This window comes from Bombina bombina, chromosome 2, assembly GCF_027579735.1.
Source record: "Bombina bombina isolate aBomBom1 chromosome 2, aBomBom1.pri, whole genome shotgun sequence".
Taxonomy (NCBI): domain Eukaryota; kingdom Metazoa; phylum Chordata; class Amphibia; order Anura; family Bombinatoridae; genus Bombina; species Bombina bombina.
The window spans coordinates 859,059,739-859,083,195 of NC_069500.1; the positions used below are offsets into that span (position 1 = coordinate 859,059,739).

The 23,457-nt window shown below is 40.7% G+C and overlaps 1 protein-coding gene across 1 annotated transcript in view; it reads left to right on the forward strand.

Annotated features, from left to right (window-relative positions):
* POLR2B (RNA polymerase II subunit B) overlaps positions 1-23,457 on the forward strand; it is a 764,705-nt gene that overhangs the window by 273,288 nt on the left and 467,960 nt on the right. The window contains exon 2 of the mRNA XM_053700123.1: positions 3,549-3,668. Within this exon, the coding sequence (XP_053556098.1) occupies positions 3,549-3,668 (120 nt within the window). The remainder of the gene's footprint in view (positions 1-3,548; positions 3,669-23,457) is intronic.

Genomic DNA, 23,457 nt, shown 5'->3' on the forward strand with positions numbered 1-23,457 from the left:
TTCTGGATCCCTGGGCACTAGAGATATTTTCCAAGGGATACCTGTTAGAATTCAAGGGACTTCCTCCAAAGGTAAGGTTCCACCTGTCTCGCTTATCTTCAGACCAGATAAAGAAACAGGCATTCTTACATTGTGTAAGAGACCTATCAAAGATGGGAGTGATAAACCCAGTCCCCTCCGGGGAACAAGGTCTAGGTTTTTACTCAAACCTGTTTGTGGTTCCCAAAAAAGAGGGAACTTTCAGGCCAATTCTGGATTTAAAGATATTAAACAAGTTCCTCAGAGTTCCATCCTTCAAGATGGAAACCATTCGGACAATCTTACCAACAATCCAGCAGGGTAAATTTTTGACTACCGTGGATCTGAAGGATGCGTATCTGCATATCCCAATCCACAAATCTCATCATCAGTTCCTGAGGTTCGCCTTTCTGGACAAACATTACCAGTTTGTGGCTCTTCCATTCGGTTTAGCCACCGCTCCCAGAATTTTCACAAAGGTGCTAGGGTCCCTTCTAGCGGTCCTAAGACCGAGGGGCATCGCTGTAGCACCTTATCTAGACGACATCCTAATCCAAGCGTCGTCTCTTTCCAAAGCGAGGGCTCATACAGACGTGTTGGCTTTTCTCAGATCTCACGGGTGGAAAGTGAACATAGAAAAAAGTTCACTGTCACCGTCCACAAGGGTTCCTTTTCTGGGAACAATAATAGATTCTGTGGAAATGAAGATCTTTCTCACAGACGTCGGAAAGACAAAGCTTCTAAAAGCTTGTCGAGTTCTTCACTCTATTCCTCAACCCTCCATAGCTCAATGCATGGAAGTAATAGGACTAATGGTCGCAGCAATGGATGTGGTTCCTTTTGCTCGAATTCATCTAAGACCATTACAGCTGTGCATGCTCAATCAGTGGAATGGGGACTATACAGACTTGTCTCCCCAAATTCAAGTAGACCAGGTAACCAGGGACTCACTTCTCTGGTGGTTGACCCAGGATCACCTGTCTCAGGGAATGAGTTTCCGCAGACCGGAGTGGGTCATCGTCACGACCGACGCCAGCCTCTTGGGGTGGGGCGCGGTCTGGGACTCTCTGAAAGCTCAGGGCCTATGGTTGCGGGAAGAGTCGCTTCTCCCGATAAACATTTTGGAACTAAGAGCTATATTCAATGCGCTCCTGGCTTGGCCTCAGCTAGCGGAAGCCAGGTTCATAAGATTTCAGTCGGACAACATAACGACTGTTGCGTACATCAATCATCAGGGGGGAACAAAGAGTTCCCTAGCGATGAAGGAAGTAACCAAGATAATCCAATGGGCAGAGAATCACTCCTGCCATCTATCTGCTATTCATATCCCAGGAGTAGAAAACTGGGAGGCGGACTATTTGAGTCGTCAGACTTTCCATCCGGGGGAGTGGGAACTCCATCCGGAGGTCTTTGCTCAGTTAACCCAATTATGGGGCATTCCAGACATGGATCTAATGGCGTCCCGTCAGAACTTCAAGATTCCTTGCTACGGGTCCAGATCCAGGGATCCCAAGGCGACTCTAGTGGATGCATTAGTGGCGCCTTGGTCGTTCAACCTAGCATATGTGTTTCCACCGTTTCCTCTCCTCCCCAGGCTCATAGCCAGGGTCAAACAGGAGAAGGCCTTGGTGATTCTGATAGCTCCTGCGTGGCCACGCAGGACTTGGTATGCAGACCTGGTGAATATGTCATCGGCTCCACCATGGAAGCTACCTTTGAGACAGGACCTTCTAGTACAAGGTCCATTCGAACATCCCAATCTAGTTTCTCTGCAGCTGACTGCTTGGAAATTGAACGCTTGATTTTATCCAAGCGTGCGTTTTCAAATTCTGTGATTGATACTCTGGTCCAAGCCAGAAAACCTGTGACTTGAAGGATTTACCATAAAATATGGAAAAAATATGTCTGTTGGTGTGAATCCAAAGGATTCTCCTGGAGTAAGATTAAAATTCCAAAGATTCTCTCCTTTCTCCAAGAAGGTTTGGATAAAGGATTGTCAGCTAGTTCTCTAAAAGGACAGATTTCTGCATTATCCGTCTTGTTGCACAAACGACTGGCAGCTTTGCCAGATGTACAAGCTTTTGTTCAGGCTTTGGTTAAAATCAAGCCTGTTTACAGACCCATGACTCCTCCTTGGAGTCTAAATTTAGTTCTTTCAGTTCTTCAAGGGGTTCCGTTTGAACCTTTACATTCCATAGATATTAAGTTACTATCTTGGAAAGTTCTGTTTTTGGTTGCTATTTCTTCTGCTAGAAGAGTTTCTGAATTATCTGCTTTGCAGTGTGATCCACCCTATCTGGTGTTCCATTCAGATAAGGTTGTTTTGCGTACTAAGCCTGGTTTTCTTCCAAAAGTTGTTTCCAACGAGAACATCAACCAGGAAATAGTTGTTCCTTCTTTGTGTCCGAATCCAGTTTCAAAGAAGGAACGTTTATTACACAATTTAGATGTTGTTCGTGCTTTAAAGTTCTATTTAGAAGCAACAAAAGATTTTAGACAAACCTCATCCTTGTTTGTCGTTTACTCTGGTAAGAGGAGAGGTCAAAAAGCTACTGCTACCTCTCTCTCTTTCTGGCTGAAAAGCATTATCCGCTTGGCTTATGAGACTGCCGGACGGCAGCCTCCTGACCGTATCACAGCTCACTCTACTAGGGCTGTGGCTTCCACATGGGCCTATAAGAACGAGGCTTCTGTTGACCAGATATGTAAGGCAGTGACTTGGTCTTCTCTACACACTTTTGCCAAATTCTACAAATTTGATATTTTTGCTTCTTCGGAGGCTGTTTTTGGGAGAAAGGTTTTGCAAGCCGTGGTGCCTTCTGTTTAGGTAACCTGATTTGCTCCCTCCCTTCATCCGTGTCCTAAAGCTTTGGTATTGGTTCCCACAAGTAATGGATGACGCCGTGGACCGGACACACCAATGTTGGAGAAAACAGAATTTATGCTTACCTGTTAATTACTTTCTCCAACGGTGTGTCCGGTCCACGGCCCGCCCTGGTTTTTTTTAATCAGGTTGAAAAATTTTTTCTTTATACACTACAGTCACCACGGCACCCTATAGTTTCTCCTTTTTCTCCTAACCGTCGGTCGAATGACTGGGGGGCGGAGCCAGAGGGGAGCTATATGGACAGCTCTTGCTGTGTGCTCTCCTTGCCTTTCCCTGTGGGGGAGAACATTTCCCACAAGTAATGGATGACGCCGTGGACCGGACACACCGTTGGAGAAAGTAATTTATCAGGTAAGCATAAATTCTGTTTTTTCACTAAAAAAATCTCATCGCAGAAAGTGTAGCAAAGTTATGCCTTTGTGGTCAGGGGGAAAAATGTACTATTAAAGAGAGACATCTGCGCCATCATAAATATAGCTAACCTAACTTCTTACTTGTCTGCTGAAGTTTTTTCTGAGTCCTGGATTGGTGGAAATGTTTAGCCCTATATATTTACTTATTTAATATCTGTCACCAAACCTGTTTAGGAAACCTTCTCTTGTACTGTGTTCTGAATCTTATATTTATTTATTTTTCCTCCAAGGTATATGGTTCACAGACTTCTTCTGTCAGCTTTGGGAAGAAGGGAACTTGATGACAGAGATCATTATGGTAACAAGAGACTGGATCTTGCTGGGCCATTGCTTGCATTTTTGTTTAGGGGGTAAGCACCCATCATAAATTACCTTTTTTAGTAGTAATTATATTAAATACAAATGTGATGCTTTTATAATTACTTAACTACATTTCTTTTTAACTGTTAATGTTTATATCAAGTTTTTGTAATTATGGCTGCACAAGATAGAGTAAGCTTTGACACCAGTTGCAGAAAGTTAAACGTCATGCAAAGTTAAGCCTCACACCTTTCATGTTGGTTGGAGAAGCGTCTCTTACTTGGAGTTGCATAATAATGTAGAAAATATTCACGGTTACATGCGTTTTAGTTTGGCTCACTCATATATCTTTCAACAAACACTGGGGGCTTGACCAGAAAACTGTATGATACACTAAGGTTGCTGAACATTAATGAGTGTCATGCTCAGTCAAGAAAAGGGATATTTTGATCCTGAGATTTTATAATTGTGTATTTTCTAAATAAATGGAAAGAGTCCACAGCTGCATTCATTACCTTAAAAAATCAGAACCTGGCGACCAGGAGGCGGCAGACACACTCCAGCCAAAGGCTTAAAGGGACACTTAACACCTGCTTAAGATTTTCTGACCTAACTGTTTCTGAGGAATCAAAATAAACTAATACACTGTTCTCAATGCTGTATGTTCATCTTGCTATAAAACTCTTCATGAAGACTCCTCATATTTTCTATGCTTATCCTCAGCTTGTGTTTTCCTATGCAGGGTGCCATCTTGTAACGCATGTTTCAGGCACTGCAGTCACATGACATGTGTGCACGGCAGCTTCTCTCACTGATGTTATAGAAGGCAGTGAGCAGTCAAATTGTCAATGCTAATTCACTGTAATGCAAATGCATGCATTACAGTGTATGAGGACAAAGATCTATTTTATATTTGGAATACAGTAATTGCATCTTCTTTTATCAAGCATATTTTAAACGTTTTATGTACTGAACATACCCACAGTGTGTGTTTCACTGTTGACTAAGTTCAGAGGCAGAGGGGAGGAGGGAGGGGAGAGTCTAGAAGCCGTTTTTTTAACTCCCTGTTATTCAGTTCTCTGCAATATCTGAGGAGAATTTTCTCTCTGTGTGTTCCAGGAATTTACTTTTGTTTTCATAATCATATTTTAATTATGCTATATAAAAAGTGTGGTGCTGTTTGATAATTAAAATAATACGCCCTAAACTTTGGGCACTCTTTAATTCCCTTAGTCCGGAATCGGCCTTCTCTAAAGAAATGCTAGAAGCAAGGATAATTGTTTTACCTAAACCAGATAAAGATCATAGCTTGACAGCAAATTATAGACCAATCTCGCTGTTGAATAATGATGTGAAAATATATGCTAAGTTAATATCTAATAGGATAAATAAACTGTAACCTGAAATTATAAATAATGATCAGGTTGGCTTTGTTCCAAAGAGAGAAGCCAGAGACAATACCATCAAAGCTCTGCACTTGATAAAATACGCTAAATTACATAGAATACCATCAGTAATACTATCAGACGCCGAAAAGGCTTTCGACCGGCTAGATTGGTCCTTTTTGCAGTTAACACTCAAAAAATTTGGTTTTGGTGAAAACATTAGACAATGTATATGATATCTATATAAGTCTCCCTCGGCCAAAGTGAAAATTAATGGGTTACTCTCTGATTCATTCGATATTTCCAATGGCACAAGACAGGGGTGCCCTCTGTCACCCCTGTTGTTTGTGCTAGCTATGGAGATATTAGCAATAAAAATAAGAGCAGATAGAAATATTAAAGGCATAAAAATAGGGGACCAAGAATATAAAGTAAATCTATATGCAGATGATGTTCTATTAACAATGACGGAACCAGTGCAGTCTGTTATAAATCTGGAACATCTACTTCAGGAATATGGGATACACTCCAATTTCTCAATTAATAAAAATAAATCAGAGGCAATTAAGATCTCATTATCAAAGAGGGTGTTTCAAGAATGTAAAACACATAGTGCATTTATATGGAAAGAAACCTCGTTAAAATATTTAGGGGTACAATTAACATCAAGCGATATTAGACTGTTTTCTGAGAATTACTCCAAGCTGTTAGTAAGTCTTCAAACAGACCTAAAAAACTGGTCATTAAAATCCCTGTCTTGGAATGGCCGTATCCACACGGTAAAAATGAATATTCTTCCACGTATTTTATATATCTTTCAGACAGTACCTATAAATATTCCATATACATATTGTATCAACCTTCAGAAAATCATTAATTTATTCATCTGGAAACAAACAAAACCCAGAATTAAAAGTTCTATACTATATAAGCCTAAGAAATTAGGGGGCCTAGGAGTTCCAAATATTAAAAATTATCATATGGCAATAACTCTACGAAGAATCTTGGATTGGCATACTAACGATAAGAATAAAGCATACAATTGGATACAATTGGAAAACAGTCTGATATCCCAACAACCACTGAAAAAAAATATTTGGACCTCAGTGGAAGGGAGACCAACAAGTATTAAGCAATTCCCAATGATAAAACATACCTTTAAGAATTGGGAAAAGATAATAAAAGACTCATCTAATATATCAACTATCCCATCCCCTTTAATACCAATAACAACTAATGTAGAATTTCAAGGGGGACATATTTCTAAGTATTATAGTCAACAGGTCCAACAAGATTCTATACCTTTAATTCAATTTATAGAAAACGGTAAACTTGAACCTCAAGGGGAATTATTGAATTGGGCTAGAGGTATCCATAGCAATTGGTTAAAATATCTACAATTGCAAAACTTCCTAGAACAACATCCAGAAAGAATGAATTTAATTAGACAATTGACTAATTTTGAAAAAGTCTGCCTAAAGGAGAGCCCTATAAAAAATACCATTTCATTCAGTTATAAACTTCTTGCGGCACCTGAGGAGAGTATAAAATATGGATATATACAAAAATGGGAAGGTGAAACAGGGATTCAACTAGAGGATTCAGAATGGAAAAATATATATAAAAATACAGCTAGTTCATCCTCATCTAATATACAAGAATTAAATTATAAAATCTTAACAAGATGGTATTTAACACCAGCTAGGTTACACAGTATGTATTCAAATGCATCTAATTACTGCTGGAGAGGTTGCGGTATGATAGGTAGTATGCAACACATATGGTGGGATTGTCCCATGATTAAATCCGTCTGGGGAGAAATCTCGAGATGCATACATAAGATAAGTGGGAAAAAGGAGTTTCAGTTAGATATATATATACTGCCTTATTAAATAAACCCATTAAAGATGTATGTAAAATAAGAGCTAAATTGATAATGTATATACTAAACGGCATAAAATCGATACTAGCTAGAAATTGGAAAAAAATGTATGTTCCTGATAAAGAAATAGTATATGATAGAATTAATGAGCTTTTAGTACTTGAAGAATATGCTTATTTAAAAACAAAAAGGGAACACACATTTCAGTTGATTCGTTTTCACTGGGAAGAATTTTTAAACAGAGATGAGAACAGGTAGAGGCAAGGTGGGAGGAGGGGTTTGCCCTCTTTTCTCTTTTTTTTTTTTCTTTCTGTTTCTCCCCCTCACAATTGGGATAGTAATATAAGAAATGAGTGTAAGTTAACTAGGTGTCATATTTTGTATAAGATTACACTCTCTAAGCTTATATAAGATTTTGTATAAATGTTGTATGTAAAGGTAATTTTTATGTTGTGAAAAAAATAAACAAATAAAAAAAATAAAAAAAAATATGATTATGAAAACAAAAGTAAATTCCTGGAACACACAGAGAAAAATCTCCTCAGATATTGCAGAGAACTTAATAACAGGGAGTTAAAAAAAACGGCTTCTAGACTCTCCCCCTCCCCCCTCCCTCCTCCGCCCTCCCCTCTGCCTCTGAACATCGGGCAATTGAAACTGAACTTAGTGAACAGTGAAACATACACTGTGGGTATGTTCAGTACATAAAACGTTTCAAATATGCTTGATAAAAGAAGATGCAATTACTGTATTGCAAATATAAAATAGATCTTTGTCCTCATACACTGTAATGCATGCTTTGCATTACAGTGAATTAGCATTGACAATTTGCCTGCCTTCTATAACATCAGTGAGAGAAGCTGCCATGCGCATCACATGACTTGGGTGCACACATGTTACAAGATGGCACCCTACATAGGAAAACACAAGCTGTCTATATGCATAGAAAATATAAAGTTTTCATGAAGAGTTTGTAGTAAGATGAACATACAGCATTGAGAAAAGTGTATTAGTTTATTTTGATTCCTCAGAAAAAGTTTAGAAAATTTTCAGCAGGTGTTAAGTGTCCCTTTAAATACTCCTCCCACTTCCCTCATCCCCCAGTCATTCTTTGCCTTTCGTCCCAGGAGGTTGGCAGAGAAGTGTCAGAAATTTACGATTTGTCTCTTATGGAGGGTAGTACTCTTCGTCATGGTACTGGAGTTTTAAGTAATCCTGTCAGTCTCTCAGTAAAAGTATGGATGAAAGTTAGAGTCCAGAGATACAGGGAGAGTCTTTCTGCGAAACCATCCCGACTCATTTTTAACAGCTCCATAAGCAATCAGCATTGACGAGCTTCACTGCCTGCTTTCTTCTCTCAAGTCCATGGCAGAGGCCACTGTCACACTTGAAGGGCCGTGTTCCTCTTCCACGGCGTATATTCTGGTAAGATAGTTTTATTTTACTTGTCTCATGATTCGTTTGTATTACAAATGTTTTCCAGAGAGGCTACCAACTTGCGGGAGTAATCAGGGTCTCAGAGAGGCTCCTTTTATATCTTGGAATGGGGGTTATATGAACAGCTTTTTTTTTAATCATGTTTATGTGATTCGACCTGCTTATGTGTAGTGTTAATTAGGCTTATGGTTTTGTGGAACATAATGGCCTTGGAAGTGACGCAGCCTTTGCAGGCGCGCTTTTTCTGGACTGTACGGCTTACCTTTTGACCGGGCGTAGTCACGTTTTTGACTCTCCAGTTCCGCATTCCTGACCGTGTGGCAACGGAAAAAATCTTTTCCGCTGGTGTCTGGTGCATAGGAGGTGGTGAGTGTCCCAGCCATTGTGGGTGTAAGGTGCCGTTTAGATTTGTTTATTATTTGGTCCATTTTTTTTATATTCATATCCCAGTTATGGAGGATTCTGATGTTGAGATTGAAGTGGTCTCTGATTCAGGTTCTACTTATTTTAATGAATACGAATCGCCCAGATGACAAATGAGTCACTTATGTTCCATATGCCGTGCTAGAGGGCTCAATTCCTCTGGATCGGGGAATCTAGGGGCAGCGGAGCCATCATCCACCTCTGGGGGTGCTGTCCCTCGAGTGGCGAGTTCCCTACCACTTACTATTGCTACACGTGCAGGTGACCCAGATTATGCTTATTCTTCTTTGGATGGGGGTTTGTACTAGGGTTGCACCGATACCATTTTTTTATGACCAAGTACAAGTAACGATACTTCAAATACTCGCCGATACCAATTACCGATACTTTTTTTTAATGTCATGTGACAGTTTACCAAGCACAATACAGACTAATTATTTAAGATTCCTTCTTTATAATTATAAAGGACTGTAATTCAAAAGACATTATGAAATAATAAGTTTTTTGTCACAAAGTTCACTGAACCTGTTTATAAATAAAAAATATTACAATAAAATATTACATTTAAAGGGGTTATGCAATTGGGTTGTAGGGCTGTTATATAACATCAATCTGACATTTGTATGGAGGTTCGACTCTAAGTTGAACAGTCTTTCACTTTCCACACTACTGCATGGTGCAGAAAGATATTGTTGGGCCAGTTTAGCCAGAGCTGGAAATCTGTTTATTAACTGCCCAGTACTTCAGGGGTTTGTCTGAACGAGGTACAGTGATCTCTCCTACAATAATACAAATAATAGCAATTTGTATTGGCAGAACAGTAGTAAACAATTTTTAGTTTAGTCTCCACTCCAGTTTAAAATGAAATAGGAACATGCAGTTTGAAAAAACACCACACGATAGCATATGGGTAGGAAGTGGAGATATCGGTTTAAGTATCGGTGCATTTGCACGAGTACAAGTACTCATGCAAATACTTGGTATCGGTACCGATACCGATTCTAGTATCGGTATCTGTGCAACCCTAGTTTGTACCCTTCTCACAGAATTAATGGGATGCTATGCATTCTTTTTCCTTGGAGGTAGTCCTCTGGTTTTGTACTCTGAGATTATGGAGAATAGCCTTTGTTACCTTGCTCTTCGGGTCGACTTCGTCCCAGATGTTTCTCCTTTGGTCCTGGAGGTTTGGGGTACGCCTGTTTGGGCTTAGAATCTTAGCGGCTCTGTCGTGCCCTAGCTCCTTTGGAGTCTGACCTTTTTGTAAGGGGTGTTCTTTTCCCTTTTGGTTGGGATTTATGTTTAGATCAATTTTACGGATTATTTTTATCCCCTGGGTTTTTATTCGGACGGGGTATGGTGTTCCCTGGGGTTTTGTTTGTCTAAACAATTCTGGGGCTCGGATCTTCGTTTGTCTGGATCTTTCTGGGCCTAAGCCTGCTGGTCTGATTGGTGGTTAGCCCTGTGGTTTCGCTAGCTGGATCCCGCTGTGGTGCGGGTAATTTTTCTTCACTGCCTTATCTGGTATTTTTCTGGATTTATAGAATTTGTGGTTTGTTCAGGAGCTCCAGTTTTCCAGGGAACATAGGCTATAACTTAAAGGGACACTGTACCCAAAAATTTTCTTTTGTGATTCAGATTGAGCATGAAATTTTAAGCAACTTTCTAATTTACTCCTATTATCAAATTTTCTTCATTCTCTTGGTAATCTTTATTTGAAATGCAAGAATGTAAGTTTAGATGCCGGCCCATTTTTGGTGAACAACCTGGGTTGTCCTTGCTGATTGGTGGATAAATTCATCCACCAATAAAAAAGTGCTGTCCAGAGTACTGAAACCAAAAAAAAAACTTAGATGCCTTCTTTTTCAAATAATGATAGCAAGAGAACAAAGAAAAATTGATAATAGGAGTAAATTAGAAAGTTGCTTAAAATTGCATGCTCTTTCTGAATTACAAAAGAAAAAATTTGGGTACAGTGTCCCTTTAAGGTCTCGCCAGTTTAGCTACTAGCAGCTTGGCCAGGAGTGCTGTGTACTTAGGCTCCTCATGGCCTGCCTTGTTCTTGAACGGTATGTACTTCCCTTTTTGTGGAGTTTCCATTTAGTGTTCATCAGTAGCGCCTGGATGGTTTTCATTCGGCTCAAATTAGGGTTTTGGCCTTGTGGGTGTGTGCGCTGTTTGTCTGTGCCCTTCCCTTGGGGGTGGGGGGTTGTGTTGCCTTTCTTAAAGAGGTTGGGGTTTCCTCTCTCTGGAGAATGCTGGTCCTATCCTATGTGCAGGTGGTTGGAACAGGTGGTTTATCCTGTAAAGAGAGCGGTTCGCTTTTCTGGGATTGTTCTGCCTTTAGGTCTATCTCTATGGGGTTCTCTTTGGGAGTACCCGTTGTAGGTGCTGTATTGAGACTGATATAGTGTTCGGCTAGATTTCATAGCGCTTTTCTGTCTTGTTTTGGCCTATCTCTATGGGGTCCTCCTTGGGAGTGCCTGTTTGTGGGTAGTTTTGGATGGCACCCGAGCTCTATTGGGGTGACTGAGGCCGTCCCATTATGCTCTTTTAGCTGGGCGCCGGTTGTTGGGGTCTTTTTTCTTCCTCTGTCCTTCGGACCTGCTTGTTGCTTGGTCTGGTCCGGTGTTCTGTGTACCCACTACTTAGTGGATGTTGGCAGTCCGTCGGTTGGTGTTGGTTATCTATCTTCGGCTGCTTTTTACTAGCCTACAAGTATTTTATTTTCGCAGTCATCCTTGTATGACTTTAGCGTGTGGTGTTCAGAGGTTGCTCTCTTGATATTCCTCAGGTTTGTCATTTTTCTCGGAGAGCTTCTCTTCTCTGTCTCAACCTTGTGGTTCTGTACAGTTTAGGGTCTGCGCGTTGCCTTCCCTTGTTTTCAGGATAACTTGGGGTCTCTGTGAGCTTGGCTAGCTTTTTGGGGTTTTCCATTTTTTATTTGGATCTTCTTGCACCCTGTTTAGGGTCTTCCGGGAACCCTGGTTTGTTCCTCCATGTCTTCTCCCCTTTGGGAGTTTTCAGTTGTCATTCCCCTTTCTCTTGTAAGGGGGTACGGTTGTGGACCGACCTTGGGGCGATGGGTCTCCTGGAGGAATGTTGGCTCAGTTGAGGCTGTTTTCTGCAGTTTCTAGCAAGGCTGTGGTCTTTCTGCGAGTCAGTGTCCTTTGGGGCCTTTTCGTTTTCAAATATTTTCTTGGCTTCAGACTAAGCAGGATTTTTGTTGGGTTGTGGTTTCTGGCCTGGTGCCCTCAGAATGGGCTGCCTGTTGTACCCTCCTGTTTTAGCATTCAGTGTCCTCTTATAGCTTGGGTATTGTTTTCCCAAAAGTAATGAATGCATCGGTTGACTCTCTCCATTTATGAAGAAAAACATAAATTATGCTTACCTGAACATTTTCTTTTCTTCCAATGGATAGAGTCCACAGCTCCTCGCACGTGTTTTTATGTGAGGCGGCCGTAATTTTTGTTCTGGCACCTTTTCTCCCTGATATTTCTTCTACTGTTCCTTGTTCCTCGGCAGAATGACTGGGGGATGAGGGAAGTGGGAGGAGTTTTTAAGCATTTAGTTGGGGTGTCTTTGCCTCCTCTTAGTGGCCAGGTTCTGAATTCCCAAAAGTAATGAATGCAGCTGTGGACTCTTTCCAGCAGAAGAAAAGAAAATTATCAGGTAAGCATAATTTGTTTTCGTCCTTAGCCTGTTCTGAAACATACCGAAGGCGTTCTAATTATGAAATTGGCAGTTACTCTTAAAGGAAAAATGTCCAAGGCTCAAATCCATTTAAAGGGACAGTCTAGTCCAAAATAAACTTTCATGATTCAGATAGGGCATGTAATTTTAAACAATTTTCCAATTTACTTTATCACCAATTTTGCTTTGTACTCTTGGTATTCTTAGTTGAAAGCTAAACGTAGGTTCATATGCTAATTTCTAAACCCTTGAATGCCGCCTCTTCTCTCAGGGCATTTTGACAGTTTTTCACCACTAGAGGTCGTTAGTTCATGTGTTGTCATATAGATAACACTGTGCTCACGCACATGGAGTTCCTATGAGCCAGCACTGATTGGCTAAAATGCATGTCTGTCAAAAGAAGTGAAATAAGGGGGCAGTTTGCAGAGGCTTAGATACAAGATAATCACAGAGGTAAAATGTGTATCTATATGACTGTTGGTTATGCACAACTAGGGAATGTGTAATAAAGGGATTATCTCTTTCTTTCATGTAATTGGCAAGAGTCCATGAGCTAGTGACGTATGGGATATACATTCCTACCAGGAGGGGCAAAGTTTCCCAAACCTCAAAATGCCTATAAATACACCCCCACCACACCCACAATTCAGTTTTACAAACTTTGCCTCCTATGGAGGTGGTGAAGTAAGTTTGTGCTAGATTTCAACGTTGATATGCGCTTCTCAGCATGCTGAAGCCCGGTTCCTCTCAGAGTACAGTGAATGACAGAGGGATGTGAAGGGAGTATTACCTATTGAATACAATGGTGATCCTAACGGGGATCTATTTCATAGGTTCTCTGTTATCGGTCGTAGAGATTCATCTCCTACCTCCCTTTTCAGATCGACAATATACTCGTATATACCATTACCTCTACTGATTCTCGTTTCAGTACTGGTTTGGCTATCTCTTTTATGTAGATGAGTGTCTTGGTAAGTTTGTTTTCTTTTATTTAAGACACTCTCTCAGCTATGGTTTGGCACTTTAAAAAGTTCTAAATATATGTTTTGTACTTATATTTGCCATGATTCAGGTTAAGCGGTATATTTCCTTCTTGCAGACTGTCAGTTTCATTTTGGGAAATGCATACTAAAAATAAAAAAAAATAAAAAAAATTCTTACCTGAAATTTTCAGATTGACTCTTTTCTAAATTGCGGGCTGTTAGGCTCGCGGGAGCGCAAAATGCTATAATTTATTGCGTCATTCTTGGAGCGAGACTTTTTTGGCGCTAGAATTACGTTTGTTGACATATTTTCATCATTTCTGGCATCTTAGTTGGCGCTGAGAGTTTTCACGTAGTTGCGTCATCTATGACGCTCGTGTTTGTTGCAGATGTTCTTGGCGCCAAAAAATATTTTGTCAGTTGTGGGCGTCATACTTGGTGCCAAACTTTTGACATTATTTAAGTCTTCATTTCTTTTTGCTTCTGGTTTCCAGAGGCCTATTTTGTTTTGCATTTCTTTCCCATTCCTGAAACTGTCATATAAGGATATTGATATTTTGCTTTATATGTTGTTTTTTCTCTTACATTTGCAAGAGATCTCAAAACTGTTCCTGTATCAGAAAACATTGTTGGATTCCTGCTGACTGATATCAGTCCTACCAAAGCTAAGTTAATTTATTTTAATGTTATGAATTTTTATCTTTAGCTATGATTTGTAATAAGTTATCATGATAAACTTTTACATGCAGAGAAAATGTCCATCAGTATTAATGCATTGTTTATTGCTATTCTTTTAACATCTAATGTACAAGATATACCTGGGAATTTATAAGAAACTCATTTAGTTGATGAATTTTTAAATGACCGACAACATAATGAATTATCCTTCTCTGATGAGGATTTATCTGATTCAGAATATCCTTCGTCAGATATTGACACTAACAAATTTACTTTTTTATTCTTAAATGGAGTACATTCGTTCTTTGTTGAAAGTGTTGATTATATTGGATATTGAGGAGACTAGTCCTCTTGATTTTAAGGCTAGCTAACATTTAAATTGTTTATTAACCTCCTGTGGTTACTTCAGAGGTTTATTTCCCGTTCCTAATACTAGGGAATGGAATAGGCCTGGTACTTCTTTTATTCATTCTTTAAGGTTTTAAAAAATTGTATCCTTTGCCAGCAGTTAGTTTGGAGTTTTGGGAAAAGATCCCCAAAGTTAATGGGGCTATTTCTACTCTTGCTAAACGTACTACTATTCCTATGGAAAATAGTATTTATTTTAAAGATCCTTCAGATGGGAAACTTGTATCTTATCTAAGGAAAATTAATTTATTTTCAGGTCCTTTTCTTAGGCCTGCAATTTCTTTGGCTGATGTTGCAGCTGTTTCATCTTTTTTGGTTGGAAACTTTAGCGCAACAAGTATCGGATTATGATTTGTTTAGCATTAACTTGATTCAACATGCTAATAATTTAATTTGTGATGCCATTTTTTGATATTATCAAAATTGAGGTTAAATCTATGTCTAGCTATTTTAGCTAGAATAACTTTGTGGCTGAATTCTTGGAATGCTGATTTGATTTCTAAATCCAGATTTTTATTTCCTTTCCTTCCAAGGTAATACATTATTTGATTCAGTTGGATTCAATACTTTCAACTGTTACTGTGGGGAAGGGAGTTTTTTTGCTTCAAGATTAAGTTCTAAGGGTAAATCTTAAGCTTATTTACGTTTTTGTTCTTAATAAGGAACATAAGCCTAATTCTTCCCCAAGTAATATGTTTCTAATTGGAAGCTTTCTTCAAAATGGAATGAATTCAAGCCATTTAAGAGATCAAAGCCAGCCCCCAAATTTGCATGAAGGTGCGGCCCTTATTCCAGCTTAGCTGGTAGGGGGCAGGTTAAGATTTTTCTGAAGTTGTTTGGTTCAATTTGGTCCAAACTCCTTAGATTGGGGTACAGAATAGGATTCAGAGTAAGACCGCCTGTGAGAAGTTTTTTTCTCTTGTTAAGTGTATCTAGTCCACGGATCATCCATTACTTGTGGGATATTCTCCTTCCCAACAGGAAGTTGCAAGAGGGTCACCCACAGCAGAGCTGCTATATAGCTCCTCCCCTCACTGCCATATCCAGTCATTCTCTTGCAACTCTCAACAAAGATGGACGTAGTAAGAGGAGAGTGGTGTATTATAGTTCGTTTTTTAACTTCAATCAAAAGTTTATTTTTAAATGGTACCGGTGTGTACTGTTTCATCTCAGGCAGCATTAGAAGAAGAATCTGCCTGTGATTTCTATGATCTTAGCAGAAGTAACTAAGATCCACTGCCGTTCTCACATATTCTGAGGAGTGAGGTAACTTCAGAGGGGGAATGGCGTGCAGGTTTTCCTGCAATTTCCTGCTATTTCTAGGGATGGAATTTGCTAGAAAAATGCTGCTGATACCGGATTAATGTAAGTTAAGCCTTAAATGCAGTGATAGCGACTGGTATCAGGCTTATTAACAGAGATACATACTCTTATAAAAGTGTAATATAAAACGTTTGCTGGCATGTTAATCGTTTTTATATATGTTTGGTGACAAAACTTATTGGGGCCTACTTTTTTTCCACATGGCTGGTTTGATTTTTGCCTAGAAACAGTTCCTGAGGCTTTCCACTGTTGCAATATGAGTGGGAAGGGCCTATTTTAGTGCTTTTCTGTGCAGATAAAAATACTGACAGAGACATTCAGCTTCCCTCTGCATGATACAGGACATCTCTGAAGGGCTCAAAAGGCTTCAAAGTCGTGTTTGAGGAGGGTAACAATCACAGTAGACTGTGGCAGTTGTTGTGACTGTGTTTAAAAAACGTTTTTGTCATTTATTATTCTGTTTTTGTTATTAAGGGGTTAATCATCCATTTGCAAGTGGGGGCAATGCTCTGCTGACTTGTTACATACACTGTAAAAATTTTGTTAGTGTAACTGCCTTTTTTCACTGTTATTTCAAATTTTGTCAATTTGTTTCTCTTAAAGGCACAGTAACGTTTTTTATATTGCTTGTTAACTTGCTTTAAAGTGTTTTCCAAGCTTGCTAGTCTCATTGCTAGTCTGTACAAACATGTCTGAAACAGAGGATACTTGTTCATTATGTTTAAAAGCCATGGTGGAGCCCCATAGGAGAATGTGTACTAAATTTATTGATTTCACCTTAAACAGTAAAGATCAGTCTTTATCTATAAAAGAATTGTCACCAGAGGGGTCTGTCGAGGGGGAAGTTATGCCGACTAACTCTCCCCACGTGTCGGACCCTTCGCCTCCTGCTCAAGGGACGCACGCTAATATGGCGCCAAGTACATCAGGGACGCCCATAGCGATTACTTTGCAGGACATGGCTGCAATCATGAATAATACCCTGTCAGAGGTATTATCCAGATTGCCTGAATTGATAGCTCTGGGGTTAGACGAGATACAGAGCGCGTAGATGCTGTAAGAGCCATGTCTGATACTGCGTCACAATATGCAGAACCTGAGGACGGAGAGCTTCAGTCTGTGGGTGACGTCTCTGAATCGGGGAGACCTGATTCAGAGATTTCTAATTTTAAATTTAAGATTGAGAACCTCCGTGTATTGCTTGGGGAGGTATTAGCTGCTCTGAATGCCTGACACAATTGCAGTGCCAGAGAAATTGTGTAGGCTGGATAAATACTATGCAGTGCCGGTGAGTACTGATGATTTTCCAATACCTAAAAGGCTTACAGAAATTATTAGTAAGGAGTGGGATAGGCCCGGTGTGCCCTTTTCCCCACCTCCTATATTTAGAAAAATGTTTCCAATAGATGCCACTACACGGGACTTACGGCAGACTGTCCCTAAGTTGGAGGGAGCAGTTTCTACTTTAGCAAAGCGTACCACTATCCCGGTTGAGGACAGTTGTGCTTTTTCAGATCCAATGGATAAAAAAATAGAGGGTTACCTTAAGAAAATGTTTATTCAACAAGGTTTTATTTTACAGCCCCTTGCATGCATTGCGCCTGTCACTGCTGCGGCGGCATTCTGGTTTGAGGCCCTGGAAGAGGCCATCCATACAGCTCCATTGACTGAAATTGTTGACAAGCTTAGAACTCTTAAGCTAGCTAACTCATTTGTTTCTGATGCCATTGTTCATTTGACTAAACTAACTGCTAAGAATTCCGGATTCGCCATCCAGGCGCGTAGGGCGCTATGGCTCAAATCCTGGTCAGCTGATGTGACTTCAAAGTCTAAATTACTCAACATTCCTTTCAAGGGGCAGACCTTATTCGGGCCTGATTTGAAAGAAATTATTGCTGACATTACTGGAGGTAAGGGTCATACCCTTCCTCAGGATAGGGCCAAATCAAAGGCCAAACAGTCTAATTTTCGTGCCTTTCGAAATTTCAAGGCAGGTGCAGCATCAACTTCCTCTGCTTCAAAACAAGAGGGAACTTTTGCTCAATCTAAGCAGGCCTGGAAACCTAACCAGTCCTGGAACAAGGGCAAGCAGGCCAGAAAGCCTGCTGCTGCCTCTAAGACAGCATGAAGGAGCGGCCCCCTATCCGACAACGGATCTAGTAGGGGGCAGACTCTCTCTCTTCGCCCAGGCGTGGGCAAGAGATGTTCAGGATCCCTGGGCGTTGGAGATCATATCTCAGGGATATCTTCTGGACTTCAAAGCTTCTCCTCCACAAGGGAGATTTCACCTTTCAAGATTATCTGCAAACCAGATAAAGAAAGAGGCATTCCTAAGCTGCGTACAAGATCTCCTTGTAATGGGAGTGATCCATCCAGTTCCGCAGACGGAACAAGGACAGGGGTTTTATTCAAATCTGTTTGTGGTTCCCAAAAAAGAGGGAACCTTCAGACCAATTTTGGATTTAAAGATCCTAAACAAATTCCTCAGAGTTCCGTCATTCAAGATGGAAACTATTCGAACCATTTTACCCATGATCCAAGAGGGTCAGTACATGACTACAGTGGACTTAAAGGATGCCTACCTTCACAATCCGATTCACAAGAATCATCATCAGTTCCTGAGGTTTGCCTTTCTAGACAGGCATTACCAATTTGTAGCTCTTCCATTCGGGTTGGCTACAGCCCCAAGAATTTTTACAAAGGTTCTGGGCTCACTTCTGGCGGTCCTAAGACCGCGAGGCATAGCGGTGGCTCCTTACCTGGACGATATCCTGATACAGGCGTCAAGCTTTCAAATTTCCAAATCTCATACAGAGATAGTTCTGGCATTCCTGAGGTCGCATGGGTGGAAAGTGAACGAAGAAAAGAGTTCTCCATCTCCTCTCACGAGGGTTTCCTTCCTAGGGACTCTTAATAGATTCTGTAGAAATGAAAATTTACCTGACGGAGTCCAGGTTATCAAAACTTCTAAATGCTTGCCGTGTTCTTCACTCCATTCCGTGCCCCACGGTGGCTCAGTGCATGGAAGTAATCGGCTTAATGGTAGCGGCGATGGACATAGTGCCATTCGCGTGCCTGCATCTCAGACTGTTGCAATTATGCATGCTCAGTCAGTGGAATGGGGATTACACAGATTTGTCCCCTCTACTAAATCTGGATCAGGAAACCAGAGATTCTCTTCTCTGGTGGTTATCTCGGGCCCATCTGTCCAAGGGTATGACCTTTCGCAGACCAGATTGGACAATTGTAACAGATGCCAGCCTTTTAGGTTGGGGTGCAGTCTGGAACTCCCTGAAGGCTCAGGGTTCATGGACTCAGGAGGAGAAACTCCTCCCAATAAATATTCTGGAGTTAAGAGCAATATTCAATGCTCTTCTGGCTTGGCCTCAGCTAGCAACACTGAGGTTCATCAGATTTCAGTCGGACAACATCACGACTGTGGCTTACATCAACCATCAAGGGGGAACCAGGAGTTCCCTAGCGATGTCAGAAGTCTCCAAGATAATTCGCTGGGCAGAGACTCACTCTTGCCACCTGTCAGCGATCCATATCCCAGGTGTAGAGAACTGGGAGGCGGATTTTCTAAGTCGTCAGACTTTTCATCCGGGGAATGGGAACTCCATCCGGAGGTGTTAGCTCAATTGGTTCTCCGTTGGGGCAAACCAGAATTGAATCTCATGGCGTCTCGCCAGAACGCCAAGCTTCCTTGTTACGGATCCAGGTCCAGGGACCCAGAAGCGGCACTGATAGATGCTCTAGCAGCGCCTTGGTTCTTCAACCTGGCTTATGTGTTTCCACCGTTTCCTCTGCTCCCTCGTCTGATTGCCAAAATCAAACAGGAAAGAGCATCGGTGATATTGATAGCGCCTGCGTGGCCACGCAGGACCTGGTATGCAGACCTAGTGGACATGTCATCCTTTCCACCATGGACTCTGCCTCTGAGACAAGACCTTCTAATACAAGGTCCTTTCAATCATCCGAATCCACTTTCTCTGAGACTGACTGCATGGAGATTGACCGCTTGATCCTATCAAAGCGTGGCTTCTCCGATTCAGTAATTGATACCTTAATACAGGCACGAAAGCCTGTCACCAGGAAAATTTACCACAAGATATGGCGTAAATATCTTCATTGGTGTGAATCCAAGAATTACTTATGGAGTAGGGTTAGGATTCCTAGGATATTGTCCTTCCTCCAAAAGGGTTTGTAGAAAGGATTATCAGCTAGTTCTTTAAAGGGACAGATTTCTGCTCTGTCTATTCTTTTACACAAGCTTCTGGCAGAAGTTCCAGACGTTCAGGCATTTTGTCAGGCTTTAGTTAGAATTAAGCCTGTGTTTAAACCTGTTGCTCCTCCATGGAGCTTAAACTTGGTTCTTAAAGTTCTTCAAGGGGTTCCGTTTGAGCCCCTTCATTCTATTGATATCAAACTTCTTTCATGGAAAGTTCTTTTTCTGATGGCTATTTCCTCGGCTCGAAGAGTCTCGGAGTTATCTGCCTTACATTTTGATTCTCCTTATCTGATCTTTCATTCAGATAAAGTTGTTCTGCGTACAAAACCTGGGTTTTTACCTAAGGTGGTTTCTAACAAGAATATCAATCAAGAGATTGTTCCATCATTATGTCCTAATCCTTCTTCAAAGAAGGAACGTCTTTTGCATAATCTAGACGTAGTCCGTGCCTTGAAGTTTTACTTACAGGCTACTAAAGATTTTTGCCAAACATCTAACCTGTTTGTTGTTTACTCTGGGAGGAGAGGTCAGAAGGCCTCGGCAACCTCTCTTTCTTTTTGGCTTCGGAGTATAATCCGTTTAGCCTATGAGACTGCTGGACAGCAGCCTCCTGAAAGGATTACAGCTCATTCTACTAGAGCTGTGGCTTCCACCTGGGCCTTTAAAAATGAGGCCTCTGTTGAACAGATTTGTAAGGCTGCAACTTGGTCTTCCCTTCATACTTTTTCCAAATTTTCCAAATTTGATACTTTTGCTTCTTCGGAGGCTGTTTTTGGTAGAAAGGTTCTACAGGCAGTGGTTCCTTCCGCTTAATCCTGCCTTGTCCCTCCCATCATCCGTGTACTTTAGCTTTGGTATTGGTATCCCATAAGTAATGGATGATCCGTGGACTGGATACACTTAACAAGAGAAAACATAATTTATGCTTACCTGATAAATTTATTTCTCTTGTAGTGTATCCAGTCCACAGCCCGTCCTGTCCTATTCAGGCAGGTCTAAATTTTAATTAAACTACAGTCACCACTGCACCCTATGGTTTCTCCTTTCTCGTCTTGTTTCGGTTATGGCAGTGAGGGGAGGAGCTATATAGCAGCTCTGCTGTGGGTGATCCTCTTGCAACTTCCTGTTGGGAAGGAGAATATCCCACAAGTAATGGATGATCCGTGGACTGGATACACTACAAGAGAAATAAATTTATCAGGTAAGCATAAATTGTTTTCTCTCTCACATATTCCAGCTATTTCAGTAAAGGCTCAGACTTTCCTGAAGTGTGTTTTCAGACCTGGAGTTATCTGGGTATTCATACCAGTTCCGTTTCAGGAACGGGGTCTGGGGTTTTTATTCAGAACTGTTCATTGTCCCAAAGAAAGAAAATCTTTTGATTTGTCATATAAGAGTATTAGGAACGGGAAAGAAACCTCTGAAGTAACCACAGGAGGTTAATAAACATAATTTAAATGTTAGCTAGCCTTAAAATCAAGAGGACTAGTCTCCTCAATATCCAATATAATCAACACTTTTTCAACAAAGAACGAATGTACTCCATTTAAGAATGAAAAAGTAAATTTGTTAGTGTAAATATCTGATGAAGGATATTCTGAATCAGATAAATCCTCATCAGAGAAGGATAATTCATTATGTTGTCGGTCATTTAAAAATTCATCAACTAAATGAGAAGTTTAAAAAAGACCTTTACATTTCATTAGAAGGCGGGATGGCAGACAAAGCCTTCTGAATAGAATCAGAAAAATATTCTTATAAATTCCCATCTTTCAGAATGGTGATTATAAGGTCTATTCTGCCTTTTGTTCAGCAAGGGCATTATTTGCCCACAATAGACTTACAGGATGCATATCTTCATATTCTGTTTCATTCAGATTTTTTTCATTTTCTGAAATTCTCTTTTTGAGACAAGCATTACCAATTTGTTGCTCTTTCTGGCCTAGCGACAGCTCTAGGAATCTTTTCAAAGGTTCTCAGTGTTTCCTTATTTGGACGATATCTTGGTACTTGCTCAGTCTTTTTTTGTTCTGCAGAATCTCATACGATTCAACTTCTGTTGTTTCTTCAAGACATGGTTGGAGGATCATTTTACCAAAAAAGTTCCTTGATTCCTCAAACAAGGGTCACCTTTTTTAGGTTTCCAGATAGATTGTGTCAATGTCTTTGTCTCTAACAGACAAGAGACAATTTATATTGGGTTCAGCTTGTCGGAACCTTCAGTCTCTATTATTTCCTTCAGTAGCTATATGCATGGAAGTTTTAGGTCTCATGACTGCAGCATCGGACTCGATTCCCTTTGCTCGTTTTCATCTGAGACCTCTCCAGTTTTTAATGCTGAATTAATGGTGCAGGGATTATTCTGGGATTTCACATTTAATATCCTTGAGTCCCAATACTCATATTTCTCTGACTTGGTGGTTAGATCACCATCGTATAGTTCTAAGGGTCTCTTTGGTTCATTCAACCTGGACCGTGATCACAACAGATGCGAGTCTTTTAGGTTGGGAAGCTGTCTGGGGATCTCTGACAGCAACAAGGGGTTTGGAAATCTCAAGAGGTGAGATTACCAATCAATATTTTGGAACTCTGTGCGATTCTCAGAGCTCTTCAGTTTTAGCTTTTATTGAAGAGAGAGAGACATTTATTGGTTTTCAGACAGACAATGTCACAACTGTGGCGTATGTCAATCATCAGCGTGGGACTCAGTCCTCAGGCTATGAAAGAAGTATCTTGGATACTTGCTTGGGCAGAATCCAGCTCCTGTCTAATTTCTGCGGTCCATATCCCAGGCATAGACAATTGGGAAGCGGATTATCTCAGTCATCAAGCTTTACATCCGGGAGAGTGGTCTCTTCACCCAGATGTGTTTTTTTTCAAATTGTTTAGATGTGGGGGCTTCCAGAAATAGATCTGATGGCATCTCATCTAAACAAGAAACTTCCCAGGTACCTATCCAGGTTCAGGGATCCTTAGGCGGAAGCAGTGGATGCATTGACACTTCCTTGAAGTTTTCAACCTGCCTATATTTTTCAGTCTCTAGTTCTTCTTCCAAGAGTGATTTTCAAAATCATCATGGAGCAATCGTTTGTGCTGCTGGTCGCTCCAGCATGGCCACACAGGTTTTGGTATATGGTTCTTGTTCGGATGTCCAGTTGCCAACCTTGGCCACTTCCATTAAGGCCAGACCTTATAAAACAAGAACTATATACCAAAACCTGTGCGGCCATGCTGGAGCCACCAGCAGCACAAACGATTGCTCCATGATGATTTTGAAAATCACTCTTGGAAGAAGAACTAGAGACGGAAAAATATAGGCAGGTTGAAAACTTCAAGGAAGTGTCAATGCATCCACTGCTTCCGCCTAAGGATCCCTGGACCTGGATAGGTACCTGAAAC